Source organism: Oncorhynchus mykiss, chromosome 9, assembly GCF_013265735.2.
Source record: "Oncorhynchus mykiss isolate Arlee chromosome 9, USDA_OmykA_1.1, whole genome shotgun sequence".
In the NCBI taxonomy this organism is placed as follows: Eukaryota; Metazoa; Chordata; class Actinopteri; order Salmoniformes; family Salmonidae; genus Oncorhynchus; species Oncorhynchus mykiss.
In genome coordinates this window covers 22,674,495-22,691,712 of record NC_048573.1, presented here as the reverse complement: position 1 = coordinate 22,691,712, position 17,218 = coordinate 22,674,495, and the positions used below count along the sequence as shown (strand labels likewise).

Genomic DNA, 17,218 nt, shown 5'->3' with positions numbered 1-17,218 from the left:
ACTGCTCTTAAATGCAAGTAAAACTAAATGCATGCTATTCAACCGATCGCTGCTCACACCTTCACTACTCTGGACATTTCTGACTTAGAATATGTGGACAACTACAAATACCTAGGTGTCTGGTTAGACTGTAAACTCTCCTTCCAGACTCACATTAAGCATCTCCAATCCAAAATTAAATCTAGAATCGGCTTCCTATTTCGCAACAAAGCATCCTTCACTCATGCTGCCAAACATACCCTCGTAACACTGACTATCCTACCGATCCTTGACTTCGGCGATGTCATTTACAGAATAGCCTCCTAGCAAAGACTTATAGATGACCTGGTGCCAGTGGGTTTGGCGACGAATATGAAGCGAGGGCCAGCCAACAAGAGCGTACAGGTCACAGTGGTGGGTAGTATATGGGGCTTTGGTGACAAAACGGATGGCACTGTGATAGACTGTATCCAATTTGCTGAGTAGAGTGTTGGATGCTTTGAGTAGAGTGTTATCTCAGCTCACTGGTCACCATAGCAGCACCCACCCGTAGCACGTGCTCCAGCAGGTATATTTCACTGGTCACCCCCAAAGCCAATTCCTTCTTTGGCACCTTTGTTTCTAGTTCTCTGCTGCCAATGACTGGAACGAACTGCAAAAATCACTGACGCTGGAGACTCATATCTCCCTCTCTAATTTTAAGCACCGGCTGTCAGAGCAGCTCACAGATCACTGCACTTGTACATAGCCCATCTGTAAATAGCCCATCCGTAAATAGCCCATCCAACTACCTCATCCCCATACTGTTATTTATTTTATTTATTTTCCTCCTTTGCACCCCAGTATCTCTACTTGCACACTCATCTTCTGCACATCTATCACTCCAGTGTTTAATTGCTAAATTGTCATTATTTTGCCGCTATGGCCTATTTATTGCCTTACCTCCCTTATCCTTCCTCATTTGCACACACTGTATATAGACTCTTTCTATTGTATTATTGACTGTATGTTTGTTTATTCCATGTGTAACTCTGTGTTGTTGTTTGTGTCGCACTGCTTTGCTTTATCTTGGCCAGGTCTCGGTTGTAAATGAGAACTTGTTCTCAACGAGCCTACCTGGTTAAATAATGGTGAAATAAAAATAAATAAAATAAAATTCAGGGCAGGTGGGGCAGAGCCTGTTTTGTGTATTATTTTGGCATTAGTACGTGCCAATATATCCTCCAAACACCGGCTTCGAGGGCATTATCACTTAATTAAATATGCTTGGTCACACCTCTCACCCCCTTCCCTTTTGGTTGCTAGGTTCTAATTGACTCCAATGCAATAATTGTAGTGACACAACGACATACTGCATTTCTCTATGACGCTGAAAGGGGAAATGAAGTGGGGCCCAATTGAAATGTGATTACCTTCCACTTCAGTGCTTCACTCCAGTCATTTAACATGAGGGACAGAGATTGAGTTTGCGTGATTATGGTGACCACTTGAGGGGCCAGTGGTGAGATGGCTTTAGTTAACACAAACGTCAAGTGCTCTGGTGCGCAGTACAATATTCAACAATATTACATATTGAAAATCCAGGTAATCAAACCATGAGATCAAAAAACATGTTTTTTTTTTTAAATTAGATGTTTTATGCCAGTCCCCAGATAACCTTTTGCCTGTGTCTTCAAGGGAAAAGGAAACTGAGACATATTATCTATCTATCTATCCCATTTCAAACCAAATGACCATACTCTTATTATGCACAGTCTAAACACTTGTAAATTCAAAGTGATTTTCATTGAACTATTGTATGATGTGTTATGCTCCTAACTCTCCACCCCCCCTGCTCATACAGATGCTGTGCACTAACCCCCGAGGCATTTAATTCAGAGGAGACCTACTTTGGCACAAGGGAGTCCTCTGGTGAGGCTTTGGAAAGCACCAACCTCCGCATCCTGTCCCTTTGCAGGCCCCAACCACCCAGAGAGCTCTACATCGCTGAGTCCCAGGATGAGACCTACTATGGGGAGACGGAGAGTGACACGGAGGCCGCCAGAGGGACCCATCTGGTCCGTACCCAGCTCTGCGGCCCAGAGTCCCAGTTACTCGGAGGGGGAGGGTACGGAGGTCGAGTAGGACCCCAGGGAGGGGGTTTCTCCCCAGGGGCAATGGTGGAGCTCCAGTTGTCCCTCTCTGAACACACCCTGGAGGATCCTGTCTGCACCTCCCTGGGGAGTGCTCTTGGAATAGAGGGGGAGATCCAGGCAAGAGAGGCCCTCCAGAACAAGGCCCTCCTCCATACCACCACCCACTCGCTCTACGTCTGTGGCCCAGCTAGGGAGCCCCTAAGTCAGCATGGAGTTGTGGAGATCACCCTGCAGCATCCCGCAGCCGGAAGGGGTTCTCCATGTCTGGTAGAGGGGGAGGGTGCCTGTGGGGCCAGTGGAAATGTTGGTGGAGCCCCCAGGGAGGAAGGAGCAGGGCAAAGCCAGGGAGCTCCTGCCTCCTTCACTGTCTCCTTCGGAATTCCCAAAGAGGGTGCCGAGCCGGCAGAGGAGCCAGACTCGGATTCGGAGAAGGACCTTGGGAAACCCAACAAGCACCGGGCCAGGCACGCCAGTGAGTACTCTATGCCTGTTTCCCTGCTATTAGTCCTGCTTTGTGTGTGTATTTATGAGGGTCAAATTACTGTTGTCTTATAGGGTGCACAGACTAATAGCAGACTGACATACTGTAGCACTGCTGTGAACTGCATTTGTCAACTCAACTCTGGGAGGCATGTGTGCATTCCTTAGCCCGGTGCCCTGTTGCACACAAAAATGTGGCCCCAAAATAGTAGATGCTCTTTCTTACTTGGGAGGGGTTTTGTTTGGACTGAAGCAGAGAGGTCCAGTTCAAGCCTGAATAGTATCCAGTTTGTAGTATCCAAGATCACTGAGGGCAGGATTGTGGCAATATAATGGGTAGAGATAGAGAATGATCATGTTTTTAAAAAATATATAAATGTTTTCCTCTAGCTTAGAATAGTGGCTTGATGAGGATGTCTCTTTCAGGGCGATAAGTATGACATTTAATTGAATGCCAGCGCATTGATGATGCCTGCAGAAGTGCTCTTTGACTGACACCAGCATGTGCTGCACTAGCCCGTTACCCGATCCTTTAAAACCGTATGTCTTAGCCCGAGCCGTAAAGCGAGCTTCGCTCACTACTCCCAGTCTTCCTCCACCTTGAGGTTAGTCGTACTGAGAGAAATAAAAATGTAAGGATGGGTACTTTTTTTAAATCACAGCTTTTTATGTTTGTGTATGTGTGTGCAGGGTTGGTGCTGTGAAAGAGTGTGTGGACATGACTGTCGTCGCCTCAGGTTTAGGTGACAGATCCGAGAGTGGACTTACAGATAAGGAGTGGGAAAGGTGCTTGGGTGCTGGTGAATGCACTCCCGTCCCACAGACTATTTTTAATTCATTTCATCTCTTCTATGCTCTGCCATTGGCTCAAACTATGGGGACCACCCATTTGAATAGGCTTTCACAGCTTTGTTAATATCGTGTATTATCGGGGAACAAACTAGGAGGATATTAGACAGTTGGTCAGAGAATTAGGTAATTGCTTTTTGTGTTGATTTAATAGAGATTTTGGAGATTGAATGATCAAATCTGTGATAAGTATCGGCACTGAGGTAAAGGGCTTTAAAGGACTTTTTGTTGGGCTATAGATATCCAAGTATAAGATCAGGACCAGGAAAATATTGAATGAATGAGTGAATGAATGGATTAGATTTAGCTATTATGTATGTTTATGGAAATGTGTAGGTTATTGTTTGCATTTATGTCATTTGAGGGATTTCCACAAATGTGTTTTGCTTGAAAAAAAGATTCCTGTTTTCAATATAATGGGGTGAATACAATTGTCTGCTATAATATTTAACACTGCTTTTAATGTACTATCTAATAGCATGGTGTGATTTAAATTTGCAGTTTGTCAGAATTTCTGCTATTTTTCGTGTCTGCCATTTAAACAGTGATTGTTTATATGAGTGAAATATCAGTGGAAGTAATTAGTGAGTGGTTGCTTTAATGTATTAAGATATGTTTTCACAATGTCATTAGGGTGGACATGCAGTGTTAAGGTGTATTCAAGATTATCATAAGACTTTTGAAAATGTGGCTGCATTGCAGGCCTGCTGGTATCTGAAAACAGTGTAACTTGGTGTGGAAAACATTTTCCGATGGATGTTCATCCAAATGGAATGATTTGTGGTCGTCTCAATTAGACCCAAGCTATTAATAACCATTATATGCAGTTCAATTAAATAGGCCACAAGAAGCAACCATTTGAAATATCCCTCGTCTCTCCCTCTACCCTCTCTCTTCCTCCCTCCCTCGCTATCTCTCTCCCTCTCTCTATTTTTCAGGGCTCAGGCGCAGTGAGAGCCTGTCAGACAAGCAGGTGAAGGAGGCCAAGTCTAAATGTAAGCGCATTGCTATTCTTCTGAACGCTGACGCTCCCAACCCCAACAACAAGGGGGTGTTGATGTTCAAGAGGCATCGACAGAGGGCCAAGAAGTACACACTCGTCAGCTACGGCACTGGTGAGAGCGAACCAGAGTACGAGGAAGACGACAGCGAGGAAGACTACGAGGAAAAAGACCCCCGAGCGATCAAATTTACCCTCTTAGCCACCACCAGCGATTCAGAGCTTGACGACGACTTCATTACTAATGCCCATGGTGGAGGCAGAGTGATAACCTGCGACTGGGACACGGGACTACTCAATATCGAGCGCAAGCTCAATTCCGGAGAGGAGATGGAGCAACTGCCCAACACCACGGGCAAGGGGGCCACGATGTTTTCCCAGCGCCGCCAGCGCATGGACGAGATCGCTGCCGAACATGAGGAGATGAGGCGCCAGGGGATTCCTGTGGAGGGAGTGCAAGAGGTGGAGAAGCATGCAGCCTACCAGCAGATGGAGGAGCGCTCGTACATGCAGGCCACCACAGAGAGCCAGGCCTACATGGACGTGAACGTGCACCAGAAGCAGCAGCAACAGTATCAGCAGTTCCAAGAACAGCAGTATTACGAGCAGCAACAGCACCAGCAGCAGCAGCAATACCAGCAGCAGCAGCAATACCAGCAGCAACAACAGTACGAGCAGCAGCAATACAACCAGCAGAAGCAATACCAGCAGCAACAACAGTACGAGCAGCAGCAGTACCACCAGCAGCAGCAAATTCAACAGTACTCATCTAACATGAATGGCGTCGCCAACCACCAAAGCAATGAAATGCAGAGTTCCATGAGCAATCGAACCCCCCAACCCTTCTCGGTACAAAACCAGGTGCCCGTCCCATTTCTTACCCCAATGAGTGGGAACAACCAAGAAGCGATGAGTCAGGGGGAGCAGATTGCCTCGCGCGACGAGCGCATTTCAACGCCGGCTATTAAGTCTGGGATCTTGCAGGACACAAGAAACAGATTCAAGGGCAAGCCAATGTTCAATTTCAAACAGGCTCCCAAAGTTCCACCCAACCCGGAGCTTATGAATCTCCTCAACAGGAGTGACAAGAAGTTGGATTTCGAGTCAGCTACGGAAGAGGACTACCTTAGCTTGGGGGCTGAGGCTTGCAACTTTCTCCAGTCACCAAGGGTCAAACATAAGACGCCTCCACCAGTCGCTCCCAAGCCCATCATTAATCCCAACTCTCCACCTTGGTCCCCTCAGCCTGAGCTGGCCAACCAGGAGTTGCCACTGCATGCTGAAAATAGTGTCCCCGCACCTGCTACAGCCTCTGAGCCGGAGTCTGCCCCTGCTCCAGAACTGGATCCAACCCCTGTACCGGCCCCAGAACCCTCCCCCCCTCTTGCACCCCAGGAAGTTCCTGCCAACACCCCCTCTCCAGAAAAACACACATGGAGTCCCCCAGGGTCCCAGGCAGAGCAGCAGCCCCAGCAAGCGCCAGCCTGGGGAAGAAATGGACCTTCTCCACCTCAGCCTCATTCACAACCCGAGCCTCAAGTGAGTTCTAAGGCTCCACCACAAACACAGGCACAACAGCAGCCACAACTGCAGCCACCCGTGAGTACTTGGACACCTGCTGAAATGAAGCCCCAAGCTCCAGCTCCAAGTCAGTCCCCACCACAGCTCCCTTGGGTGACTCCCCAACCTCCTCCTCCTCAGCCTCAAGCTCAGCCTCAGCCACCAATTAATTATTGGGCTGCCCAGCCCCAATGGGCTCAACCTCAAGAGCAAGCACAGGTCCAACCACCATGGGTTCAGCCTCAAGAACAAGTACAGCAACAGCCCCAGTCACCTTGGGCTCAGCCTCAAGAACAAGTTCAGCAACAGCCCCAGCCACCATGGACTCAGCCTCAAGAACAAGCACAGGCCCAGCCACCATGGGTTCAGCCTCAAGAACAAGTACAGCAACAGCCCCAGCCACCTTGGGCTCAGCCTCAAGAACAAGTTCAGCAACAGCCCCAGCCACCATGGACTCAGCCTCAAGAACAAGCACAGGCCCAGCCACCATGGGTTCAGCCTCAAGAACAAGTTCAGCAACAGCCCCAGCCACCATGGGCTCAGCCTCAAGAACAAGTTCAGCAACAGCCCCAGCCACCTTGGGTTCAGCCTCAAGAACATGTACAGCAACAGCCCCAGCCACCATGGAGTCAACAACCTCAGACTCCACAACAGGCTTGGCCCCAGGCCCAGGCCCAGGCCCAGCCTCAGCCACCTTGGGTGTCATCACCTCAGCCTCCAATGAATGCATGGACACCACCACAGAGCCAGGCCCAGCCACCACTGCCACCTTGGGCCCAATCAGCCCAACCCCAACCTACAGCTCAGCCCCAACCCCATATGAATACATGGTCCCAAGCACCTGCTCAGGCTCAAGCACCTGCTCAGGCTCAGGCTCAAGCACAGCTACCCATTAATGCCTGGACTCCAGATCAGAATCAGGTCCAGCCACATTCACATTGGGCCCAAAAAACTCCAACCCAATCCCCATCCCAGCAATGCTGGCAACAGCCACCTCCACAGCAGACACCCCCACAGCCACCTATGAATGCATGGGCCCCGGCTCAGGTACAGCCTCAGACACACACAAGTACCTGGGCCCCACAACCACAGCAAGCCCCAGTAAATACCCAGACCCCGATGGACAGAGTGGCTCAACCTTCTCCGAAACCTGGGAATGCGCCACAAAATGCTCCCCGTTCTATTCCTCCACCTCGCCCACAGCGAATGAATTCTTACACGCTTGGAGAAAGGTCATCGTCACCCCTCATCAATCCAATGGCCAGCGTGTTGGTACCAGTGCGAGGCATGGGCTCAGCTTTGTCGATGCCGGCTGTTACAGGGAAAGGAGCTGATTTGTTCGCCAAGAGGCAGTCTCGTATGGAGAAGTATGTAGTGGATTCGGACACTGTGCTGGCAGCCACTGCACAGGCAGCCCAGCAAGCCCAGGCCGCCACTGCGCAGGAAAACAAGGCAAGGTCCACATCGCCCTCTCCCTCCGTACCTCATTCGTGGAAATATTCACCCAATTGCAGAGCTCCCCCTACATCAAATTACAACCCCATACAGTCCCCGTCCTACCCACCAGGGGCGATTAAGCAACCCCCTCCATCTAGCCCTGCGGCCAAAGCCAAGACAGGGAAAGGCAAACCTGCCTGCAAACCCCTTGCTGTTATAGATGTCATGAAACATCAGCCGTATCAGCTCAATGCCTCCCTTTTTACATATGGCCCAGCAGTGGAGGCTGCCGAGGCTGCCAAGGCCGCTGCACCAAAGCCTGCCCCAGCCCCTGCCCCAGTCCCTCCAAACCAAAACCAAAACCAACCAATCAGTTATGAGCAACTTTCCCCTGTCCAGCCGGCTGGACCAATGAATTCTGCCTATCCACAGCAGTCCCAGCAGCCCTATGGGATGCCCCCTCAACCACACATGCACGATAGTCCCTACCACCAAGTCCCACTTAATGCTTACCAGCCACCTAATAACCCCTACCAGCAAGCTCCTGCTGGCCCTTACCAACAACCATATAATCCCCTTTACCAACAAGCCCCTCCAGCCCCTTATCTACCCCAGCACCATCCCCAGCCCCAAGCTCCAAACTCTTCCTACCAACCGACCCCCCAAGGTCCATATCAGCCAGCCCATAGCCCCCCTTACCAAGCAGCACCCCAAGCCCCCTACCAGCCACTACCCCCCAGTACCTATGTGGTCCCCAGCTTTCCAATAGCGGCAAAGCCTGAGTCCATCTCTGGGGGCAGCAACGCTCCAAAGCCCAGGTTCATGGCCAAAAAGAGTTCAGCCCAGGTATGGAAGCCAGCACCTGTGGAGAAAGAGTGAATTTGATAGGATGACTAAGTGATATTTGCTTGAAACAACATAAGATCTAGTTAAAATAGACATTCATACAAATGCAATATATTCATAGAAGGCTTTTAAGATGGCTTTTCTAAATATTTTACAGCCAACATATTTTTTTAAATGATGTCACAATATGACACATTTTAGAATGTCAAATATCATAAAGTTCAGATGTAGTTTTCCACCAGCTAAGCAAAGCTTTTCAAAGTTTGTTTCTTAGCATTAATGCAATGCAAAACACATTGAACATGAAGTATATGATATTGGTATAGCTTATTATTTACCCGAGCCAACAAAAATGATAAAATGTAGATTTTCAGGAAAGCCATGAAATGCATTCAATGGACTTATGATGTGAATCAGTGTTGATTCATCGGAGTCTGTGAGCAGGCATTGACAGAATGTGAACAGGTGAGTGTTTATTGCTGAGGAAAAAAATGGAAATGAGAGTAGATTGAAAGGTGATTTAAGAAAATGTTGGTGATGAGTACTAAGGAGGTGCCTGAGCGAGTGCTAATTTTGAGAATCTCTTCTGCAATATCAACAGTGTATTTGTTAGCTGTTAAGATGTGCAATAATGGTTTGTCAAAATTGAGCTTGATGACAAAGAGAAGACTAAATGATTAGTAGTGACTAAAGAGGTTTAAAACATGGTAAGGGAGACCAGGACTGGTCAGTTGAAATATATTTAGAGACAAGTTTGAGAACTGTCTGACTTTATTTGACATATTCTCCTGAGACCCAGATTTAGATCATTTATACATTTTTTATTAAGTTTATTAAGTTTTTGGGGTGAAGAAAAAAAACATGTCAAAGGATGTTCACTGTAGTGGCCATTAGGACTGGGTTGATAGTAAATATGAAAACATATGAACAGTTACAGTAAGTGGGGGTAGTAGGTAAAGAACATTGTTTAGCTCTTATTTAATGGCACATATGATTACATTGCTCTAAAACTCACCAAACTATTCCTGAGATATTTACCTATTAGAAACCATTTGAATATCAAACTCACAAAAATGATAATTATACAATTGCAGACACTTACTATGAAATGTGCTAATTGTGATGGTAGGCATTTTGGAGAACCATAAAGAAAAAAATGATCAAGGTGACACCCCCACACATGTTATCATTGGAAAGCCCAGAATGTCCTCTCAAAGGTACAACAGGATCTACCACAGTGGCATGTATGGCCTAAGAGATACGGACCAAAAACGAATGTCCATTAGAGAGGACGAAAATTAATTCCTGGATCTTAGGAGGATATGTATGTTTTGTATGTATAGTGAAATTATTTCGATTTGGTGGATATATAATGCTCATATGCTATAATGAATAGGAAACCTGCCGAAATAATGTTCACAGGAAAATATTCATAAATTACATTGCAAAAAGTTAATGTATTGTATTTTATGGAAGTGTATAGGTAACTGCCAAAATAAAGGAAACACGAGTAAACTAGAGATAGAAAGTATATTGAAAGCATGTGCTTCCACACAGGTGTCGTTCCTAAGTTCATTAAGAAATGTTCATCTCATCATGCATAAGGTCATGTATAAAAATGCCCAGTTGCCCATTATTTTGGCTACCATGGCTAGAAGAGATCTTAGTGACTTTGAAAGAGGGGTCTGAAAGGAGCATGGGGGGTTTAAAGGGTGTGTGTGTGTGTGTGTGTGTGTCTGGCCCCCATCTCTGAGAGGTGGAATGTACTTGGACGAATGTAGGATGTAGATCGTGTACAATTTCCTTCAGCGTCTTCCAAAGACCCTACTTGAATGGTTTGGTTTTATTTTAAACTTTTTACCAGCTGTTGCGTCATGTTAGGTTCCTACATTTAAACTGTCCCAATGTCACAGATTATATGTTTGTGTGTAGTGAGAGCTGTTGGTTTGGGAGGGTTAGTCGGCTTGTATTTCACCTACACGAATGGCAGTCACGCACTACCTCTCTAGCTTTGGCCTACAAATGATTGTCTTTTCTCACTTTTCTGATTTCAGCTTTGCATCCTTTTTCTATGTTTCTGTCCACCTGCTCTTTGATTTTACATAATGCCAAAAACAAACATCATTAAAGGGATATTTAAATAAGCACAATTACAGAAAATAGGTGAGCTAGGATGAAACCGCCCTGAAATGTTAAAGGTATAATTTCGTATAGGACTGCTTCCTTTCGTTCTTCAAGTTGTTTCTTTTTCATTTTCTTTTGTGTGTTTCTTCTCCATAGTGCACTTTCTGTAAGATTCACATCGGTGCAATTAAAATGTATTTCATCCTTCTGTTTGCGTTTCCTTGGTTGGTCTGTTCTGCATGCATTGTTTATATCCCGTTCTGTTTGTTACTCTTTACTTTTCCTCTATAACTTCCTTATGCTTGGCACAACATTGTCCCCACCTTGTCACCACTTCACCCTATTTTCTGTACAAAACAAATGACCACACCCACACAATTAAAATATGTATTCATTGTTTTGTTACTTCTTTACTCAAATGTGACAACGAATGGATTGTAGGTTTAGATTTACAAAACTGCAACACATCTTGGACTATTTTCAGTCATAGCAAAATACAAATCATACTTTCAATAATCACAGCCGAAGGGACTTTGAGAACATAGAGACAACTAGAACAGAGGAGAAGAAACTTGTGCAGGTAATCCATGTCACCTTCTAAACAACTGACATGTTTATTGGCATAGCCAACATGATTTTGTCAGAGTGGATATAGCTACCACTGTTACCACTGGGTTTTATTATTGTAAATTCAATGGATAGCCAACCACTTTCCAATAATAGCTCGCCTTCTATAAAAGCCTTGTAACCAGCCAGCTGACCCTGCTTAGAAATCGGATATGTTCCTCACCCAAACTCCAGAGTTATCTAGAATGCTAGGAAAGTGCTCAAAAGGCACATTCCCATCCCTGAACGCATGGTCACTGATTCTGCATCAAGGGTATTTTGATCTTTGACGACCTCATCGAATTGGAGCTTGGAGTGACCTCTTTGGATAAGATTGGAGGATGAGCAAGCTGTGACCTAAGTGTTTACCCGTCAGTCTTGCATCATCACGTCGTTTTGGGATCCATGTTAGAGGGGTTGTCAAGGGGATGTCATCTGTTTAGAGGGAGTCTTAATATCAATCGGTGCCCAGAGCAGGCTGCAGCAACAGGCTATATCGGGTGGAAATTTGATCCCTACTTGAATGACCTGACTAGAAGAGTCCTGTCCTGGCCTGTTGGCTACACCTGCTTCTTAATCTCATGTAGATTTATGTATTTTATGCATGCTAAGGAATACTTATTTAGATGGATGGCAGCTAGTCTAACACTTAAGAGTGTTGGTTGAAAAGTTGCTGGTTCGAATCCCAGTGACGACTAGGTGAACAATCTGTCGTTGTGCCCTTGAGCAAGGCACTTAACCACAATTGCTTCTGTAAATCGCTCTGGATAAGACGGTCTGCTAGATGACTAGACTTGAAATGTAAAATGTGTTCTACTTGCTTGTCCATTTTAATGATTGTATAGACCTCTGTATGAGTTACGGGAAAGTCACAATCAAGACTAAAACTGGCTGGCTTATAGCTAGGGAATGGGAGAGTTCTAGAATGAACAGAAATGCATTTGTTGATGCACAACGTGTTTCCTGGTAGATTAAATGAGACAAGACCCCAAAATGTGTTGTTCACACATTGTCTTTGCCAACAAATGCCCTCATCTCAGTATTTTTCATCTGAGGTAGTCAACAGGTAGTAACAGACAGCGCTTGCTTATAAACCAGTGACGTAGGAGCCAAGTGGAAAACATAGAAAATATCAAATCCATTTGTAGCACTATCACGACAGACCAGGAAACTCTTTCTCCAATGGCCCCAGTTGCCATGACATCATCAAATTCCTAACGGTGACACGCAATGCTAACTGGACTCCCCAATGGTGTGGTAGAGCCAGACTCAATGGTGCCCATCTAAGTTTGACCTTCCATCCCCTACCGTCACCCCCTCCAACCCAAGGCAGACACCCAAGCGCCCCTGGCTGTGGCTGGGAATCAGTGATTAGTTCATGCCCCCCCCCCCACACACACACATTCGGCAAATGTGACAAATACAATTTGATTTGATTTATTCATATCCTACCTACATTTAACAACCGTCATTCTGTTCATATACAGTTTTGATACATTATGAATAAGTAAATTTAAGCTATGGGTTAGCAATGGAAAACAGATAGAAAAGTTAAATAGAACACGCCACAACAGTGGGATATTTCTTTTTCCATTTTTCCAATCATTTTCAAAATCTCTCAATCTCCTACTGGGTCATTCCATGTCATTTCAGCAAGCCATGACACCCACCATCTCGGGTTGTTCTGAAATCGTTTCTGTAGTTAGGAACAGATAAGATAGGCATTCCGGAAACCATATTTTGTTGAAATATAATTGATCTCTGAGACATTAAGCTAACTGATTGCACCCAAATTGGCAATTTCAATTTATAGGACTCATGTAATATTCAATAACTATAGTACCTAACATCCAATTTGGACCCAACAAAAATTCTAACAATAACCACATTTCTATCCACTGTTTTTATGCGAGTAAAGTCATACCGTATAAAAAAAATCAACAGCTGTGATGGAGATCATTTGTTAATTCGACATGGTGGGATCTTTTTGTGTCGTTATAATTAATTATGCGAGAAATGGCAGTGGAAATGCCTTTATGTGCAAATATTGACATACACTGAACCAAAATATAAACGCAACATGTAAAGTGTTGGTCCCATGTTTCATGAGCTGAAATAAAAAATCCCAGAAATGTTCTATATGCACAAAAAATGAATTGATCAAATTTGTATTGTAAAAAATCCCAGAAATGTTCTATATGCACAAAAAATGTATTGATCAAATTTGTTTACATCCCTGTTCGTGAGCATTTCTCATTTGCCAAGATAATCCATCTACCTGACAGGTGTGGCATATCAAGAAGCTGATTAAACAGCATAATCATTACACAGGTGCACCTTTTTCTGTGACAATAAAGGGCCACTCTTTAATTTTTTTAAATGTTTATTTAACTAGGCAAGTCAGTTAAGAACAAATTCGTATTTACAATGACGGCCTACTGGGGAACAGTGGGTTAACTGCCTTGTTGTCACATGTGCTCCCTCTCTGGCCTCTAGGTCACCAGGCTGCTAGTTATGGCGCACACCTGTCACCATCGTTACGCGCCTCATCCAACTCACCTGGATTCCATCACCTCCCTGCTTCCATTCCCTATATTTGTCACTCATTACACAGGTTCCTTCCCCAGATGTTATTGTTTCTGTTCCTGTGTTATGTCTGTGTGTTGTTCGTGTTTCTTATTTTGTGTTGTGTTTATTAAAACACTCCCTCCCTGAACTTGCTTCCTGACTCTCAGCGTGCTACTTTACCTTGTCAGCTCGGGGATTCGATCTAGTAATGTTTCGGTTACTGGCCCAATGCTCTAACCACTAGGCTACCTGCTGCCCCTAATGTGCAGTTTTGTCACACAACACAATGCCACAGATGTATCAAGCTTTGGGGGAGTGTGCAATTGGCATGCTGAGCTGTTGCCAGAGAATTAAATGTTTATTTCTTTACCATTTATTCGCCTCCAATGTCATTTTAGAGAATTTGGCAGTATGGGCAGGAATAAGCTACGGACAATGAACACAATTGCATTTTATCGATGGCAATTTGATTGAACAAAAACACTGTGACGAGATTCTGAGGGCCATTTTTGTTCAGTATAATAACCATCATATCAAAGTTAACTTGGAGTCGTGATGAAATGGTGTGTGGTCCTCCCACTACCACTCAGGAAACCATGCACTTTACTAGGCTACAGATGAAATAACTTATGATGAACTTCACAGGGTGGTGAAGTGCACGGTGATCTTGATGCTCCTTTCCAATAAATATAGAGAGTAAGATTCTGGTGACACGATGATCGATGATTGACTGCAGTTTGACAAATAAGAATCCATAATAATCTCATCCTGTAGACTAGCCTACCCACATTGTATCTGCGAATTGTTGGTTAGAGCTCATGTGCCAAGACCAGAGTAGGCACATTTGCTATTTAATGCAACAGTTTTTCTGGAAAAACTATCGGGGGAGTTGAAAATGCTTTGGAAACACACTGAATTTTTTATTTTTTTTCAGTACATGAAAACTTAAGCAAAAAATTACATTGTGTGCACTATGTCATCAGGCACTGATTTTTTATCCACAACAAGTCCGTTTGGTGGAAACACCACTGGTGGGAAAATGCTCATATTTGCTTTATGCGGATTTTAGAAAATTCACATAAAAATCTGTTGCCAATTGGATGGAAACCTAGCTATTGAGTAAGACATGAGGAATCCAAATAAGTGGGCAAAAGCCATACACGGATCCCCACACCAATCCAACCCAAACAACGAGTATATAGTATCGATTCTCTATGTTTGAAAGGTAGTATGGAGCTGCAGCTTGGAGTATTGTTTCTATCAAATCAAATCAAATTCTATTTGTCACATGTGCCGAATACAACAGGTGTAGGTAGACCTTACCGTAATCTTGCAGAGTTACTACACCACAAGAGTTGCATTTGGCGAAAGGCTTGGCACAAGCCTACTCAAGCTGACTGGCTATCGTTCAGGCAAATTAGAAATAAGTGCACTCATGCTATCCGGAAGGACAAAGTTAGTTACTTTAAGGAGCAGTTCTCTCTCTATGGGACTAACTTCAAGAAATTCTGGAAAACAGTTAAAAACCTGGAGAATAAACCTTCCTCCTCACAACTGCCCATGTCCCTTAATGATGATGATGATGTGGTTGTTACTGACAAGAAGTACATGGCTGAGCTCTTTAATCACCACTTTATTAAGTCAGGATTCCTATTTGACTCAGCCATGCCTCCTTTCCCGTCCACCATTTCCTCTCTCCCACCCCTTCTAATCCGACCATCCCCGATGCTTCTCCCTGTTTTTCCCCTGTCTCGCTACAAAGTTTCTACCTGCAGGCAGTCACTGAGTCCGGGGTGCTAAAGGAGCTCCTTAAACTTGACCCCAAAAAAACATCTGGATCAGATGGTTTAGATCCTTTCTTATTTAAGGTTGCTGCCCCTTTAATTGCCAAGCCTATCTCTGACCTTTATTACCTGTCTCTCCTCTCTGGGGAGGTTCCATTGCTTGGAAGGCAGCCACAGTTCGTCCTTTATTTAAAAGGGGAGATCAAGCTGATCCTAACTGTATTAGACCTATTTCTATTTTGCCCTGTTTTTCAAATGTGTTGGGAAAACTTGTCAATAATCAACTGACTGGCTTTCTTGATGTCTATAGTATTCTCTCGGGTATGGACACATCACTGCACTCTATACTCCTCTGTAAACTGGTCATCTTCTGTATACCCACTGGTTTTTGCTTATTTTTAAAACCCTCTTAGGCCTCACTCCCCCCTATCTGAGATATCTACTGCAGCCCTCATCCTCCACATTCAACACCCGTTCTGCGAGTCACATTCTGTTAAAGGTCACCAAAGCACACACATCCCTGGGTCGCTCCTCTTTTCAGTTCGCTGCAGCTAGCAACTGGAACGAGCTGCAACAAACACTCAAACTGGACAGTTTTATCTCAATCATCTTCATTCATTCTTAATCACGGACACTCTTACTGACAGTTGTGTATGCTTTGTGTGATGTATTGTTGTCTCTACCTTCTTGACCTTTGTGCTGTTGACTGTGCCCAATAATGTTTGCACCATGTTTTGTGCTGCTACCGTGTTGTGTTCGTACCATGTTGTTGTTATGTTGTGTTGCTACCATGCTGTGTTGTCATGTGTTGCTGCCTTGCTTTGTTGTTGTCTTAGGTCTCTCTTTATGTAGTGTTGTTTTGCCTCTCCTGCTGTGATGTGTGTTTTGTCCTATATTTATATTGTTTTTATTCGTTTATTTTAATCCCAGGCCCTCGTCCCCACAGGAGGCCTTTTGCCTTTTGGCAGGCCGTCATTGTGAATAAGAATTTGTTCTTAACTGACTTGCCTAGTAAAATAAAGGTTAAATAAAATGAATAAATAAAGACCGTGAAAAGCTTACTTACAAGCCCTTAACCAACAATGCAGTTCAAGAAATAGAGTTAAGACAATATTAGCTAAATAAACTATGTAAATAGTCCAGGTGGCCATTTGATTAATTGTTCAGCAGTCTTATGGCTTGGGGGTAGAAGCTGTTAAGGAACCTTTTGGACCTAGACTTGGTGCTACAGTACCACTTGCCGTGCGGTAGCAGAGAGAACTGTCTATGACTTGGGTGACTGGAGTCTTTGACAATTTTTGGGGCCTTCCTTCCTTCTGAGCAATATATTGTCAGTAAATTTGGTGAGTTTTTTTTTACCTGTTCAGAGAAATTAGGGTTTATGAAATTAGGGTTTATGTCCTACCCTATATCCTGATATATATCCTATATCCTGATATCCTGATATTGCCAGGTTCTGACCACTAGATGGTGCTGTTCCTGCTATTAGGTGATTTTTAAAGAAGCCCCCCTCCCCCTATTGTTAAAGGGTTAGTTCACTCAAATCACAAAACACATATTGGTTACCCGTTAACCAGTCGATGGAAAAAGTATGACAGCAACCCATGCTTTGGTTTTGTTTACTTGGCCACTGTTTAAAAAGCTAACTTTTCAGCATTTGTGGCACAAATCCAACTCAAGTCAATAGTACCTATATTAGCCCTTTCACACTTCATTTTCAAATCATCTATAAGTAACATCATTGAGTTACACAATACATTTGTTGATACAGGAAGTGTGAAAATATAGGTACAATTGAGTTGCATTGGATTTGTGACACAAATGCTAAAAAGTTAGCATTTGAAACAGTG

At 44.4% G+C, this 17,218-nt stretch overlaps 1 protein-coding gene across 1 annotated transcript in view; it reads left to right on the top strand.

Moving 5' to 3' along the window:
- LOC110531746 (synaptopodin-2) overlaps positions 1–10,620 on the top strand; it is a 45,437-nt gene extending 34,817 nt beyond the window's left edge. The window contains exons 3-4 of the mRNA XM_021615138.2: positions 1,823–2,586; positions 4,382–10,620. Of these exons, the coding sequence (XP_021470813.2) occupies positions 1,823–2,586; positions 4,382–8,319 (4,702 nt within the window). The 3' untranslated portion in view covers positions 8,320–10,620. The remainder of the gene's footprint in view (positions 1–1,822; positions 2,587–4,381) is intronic.
- The last annotated feature ends 6,598 nt before the right edge of the window (positions 10,621–17,218 follow it).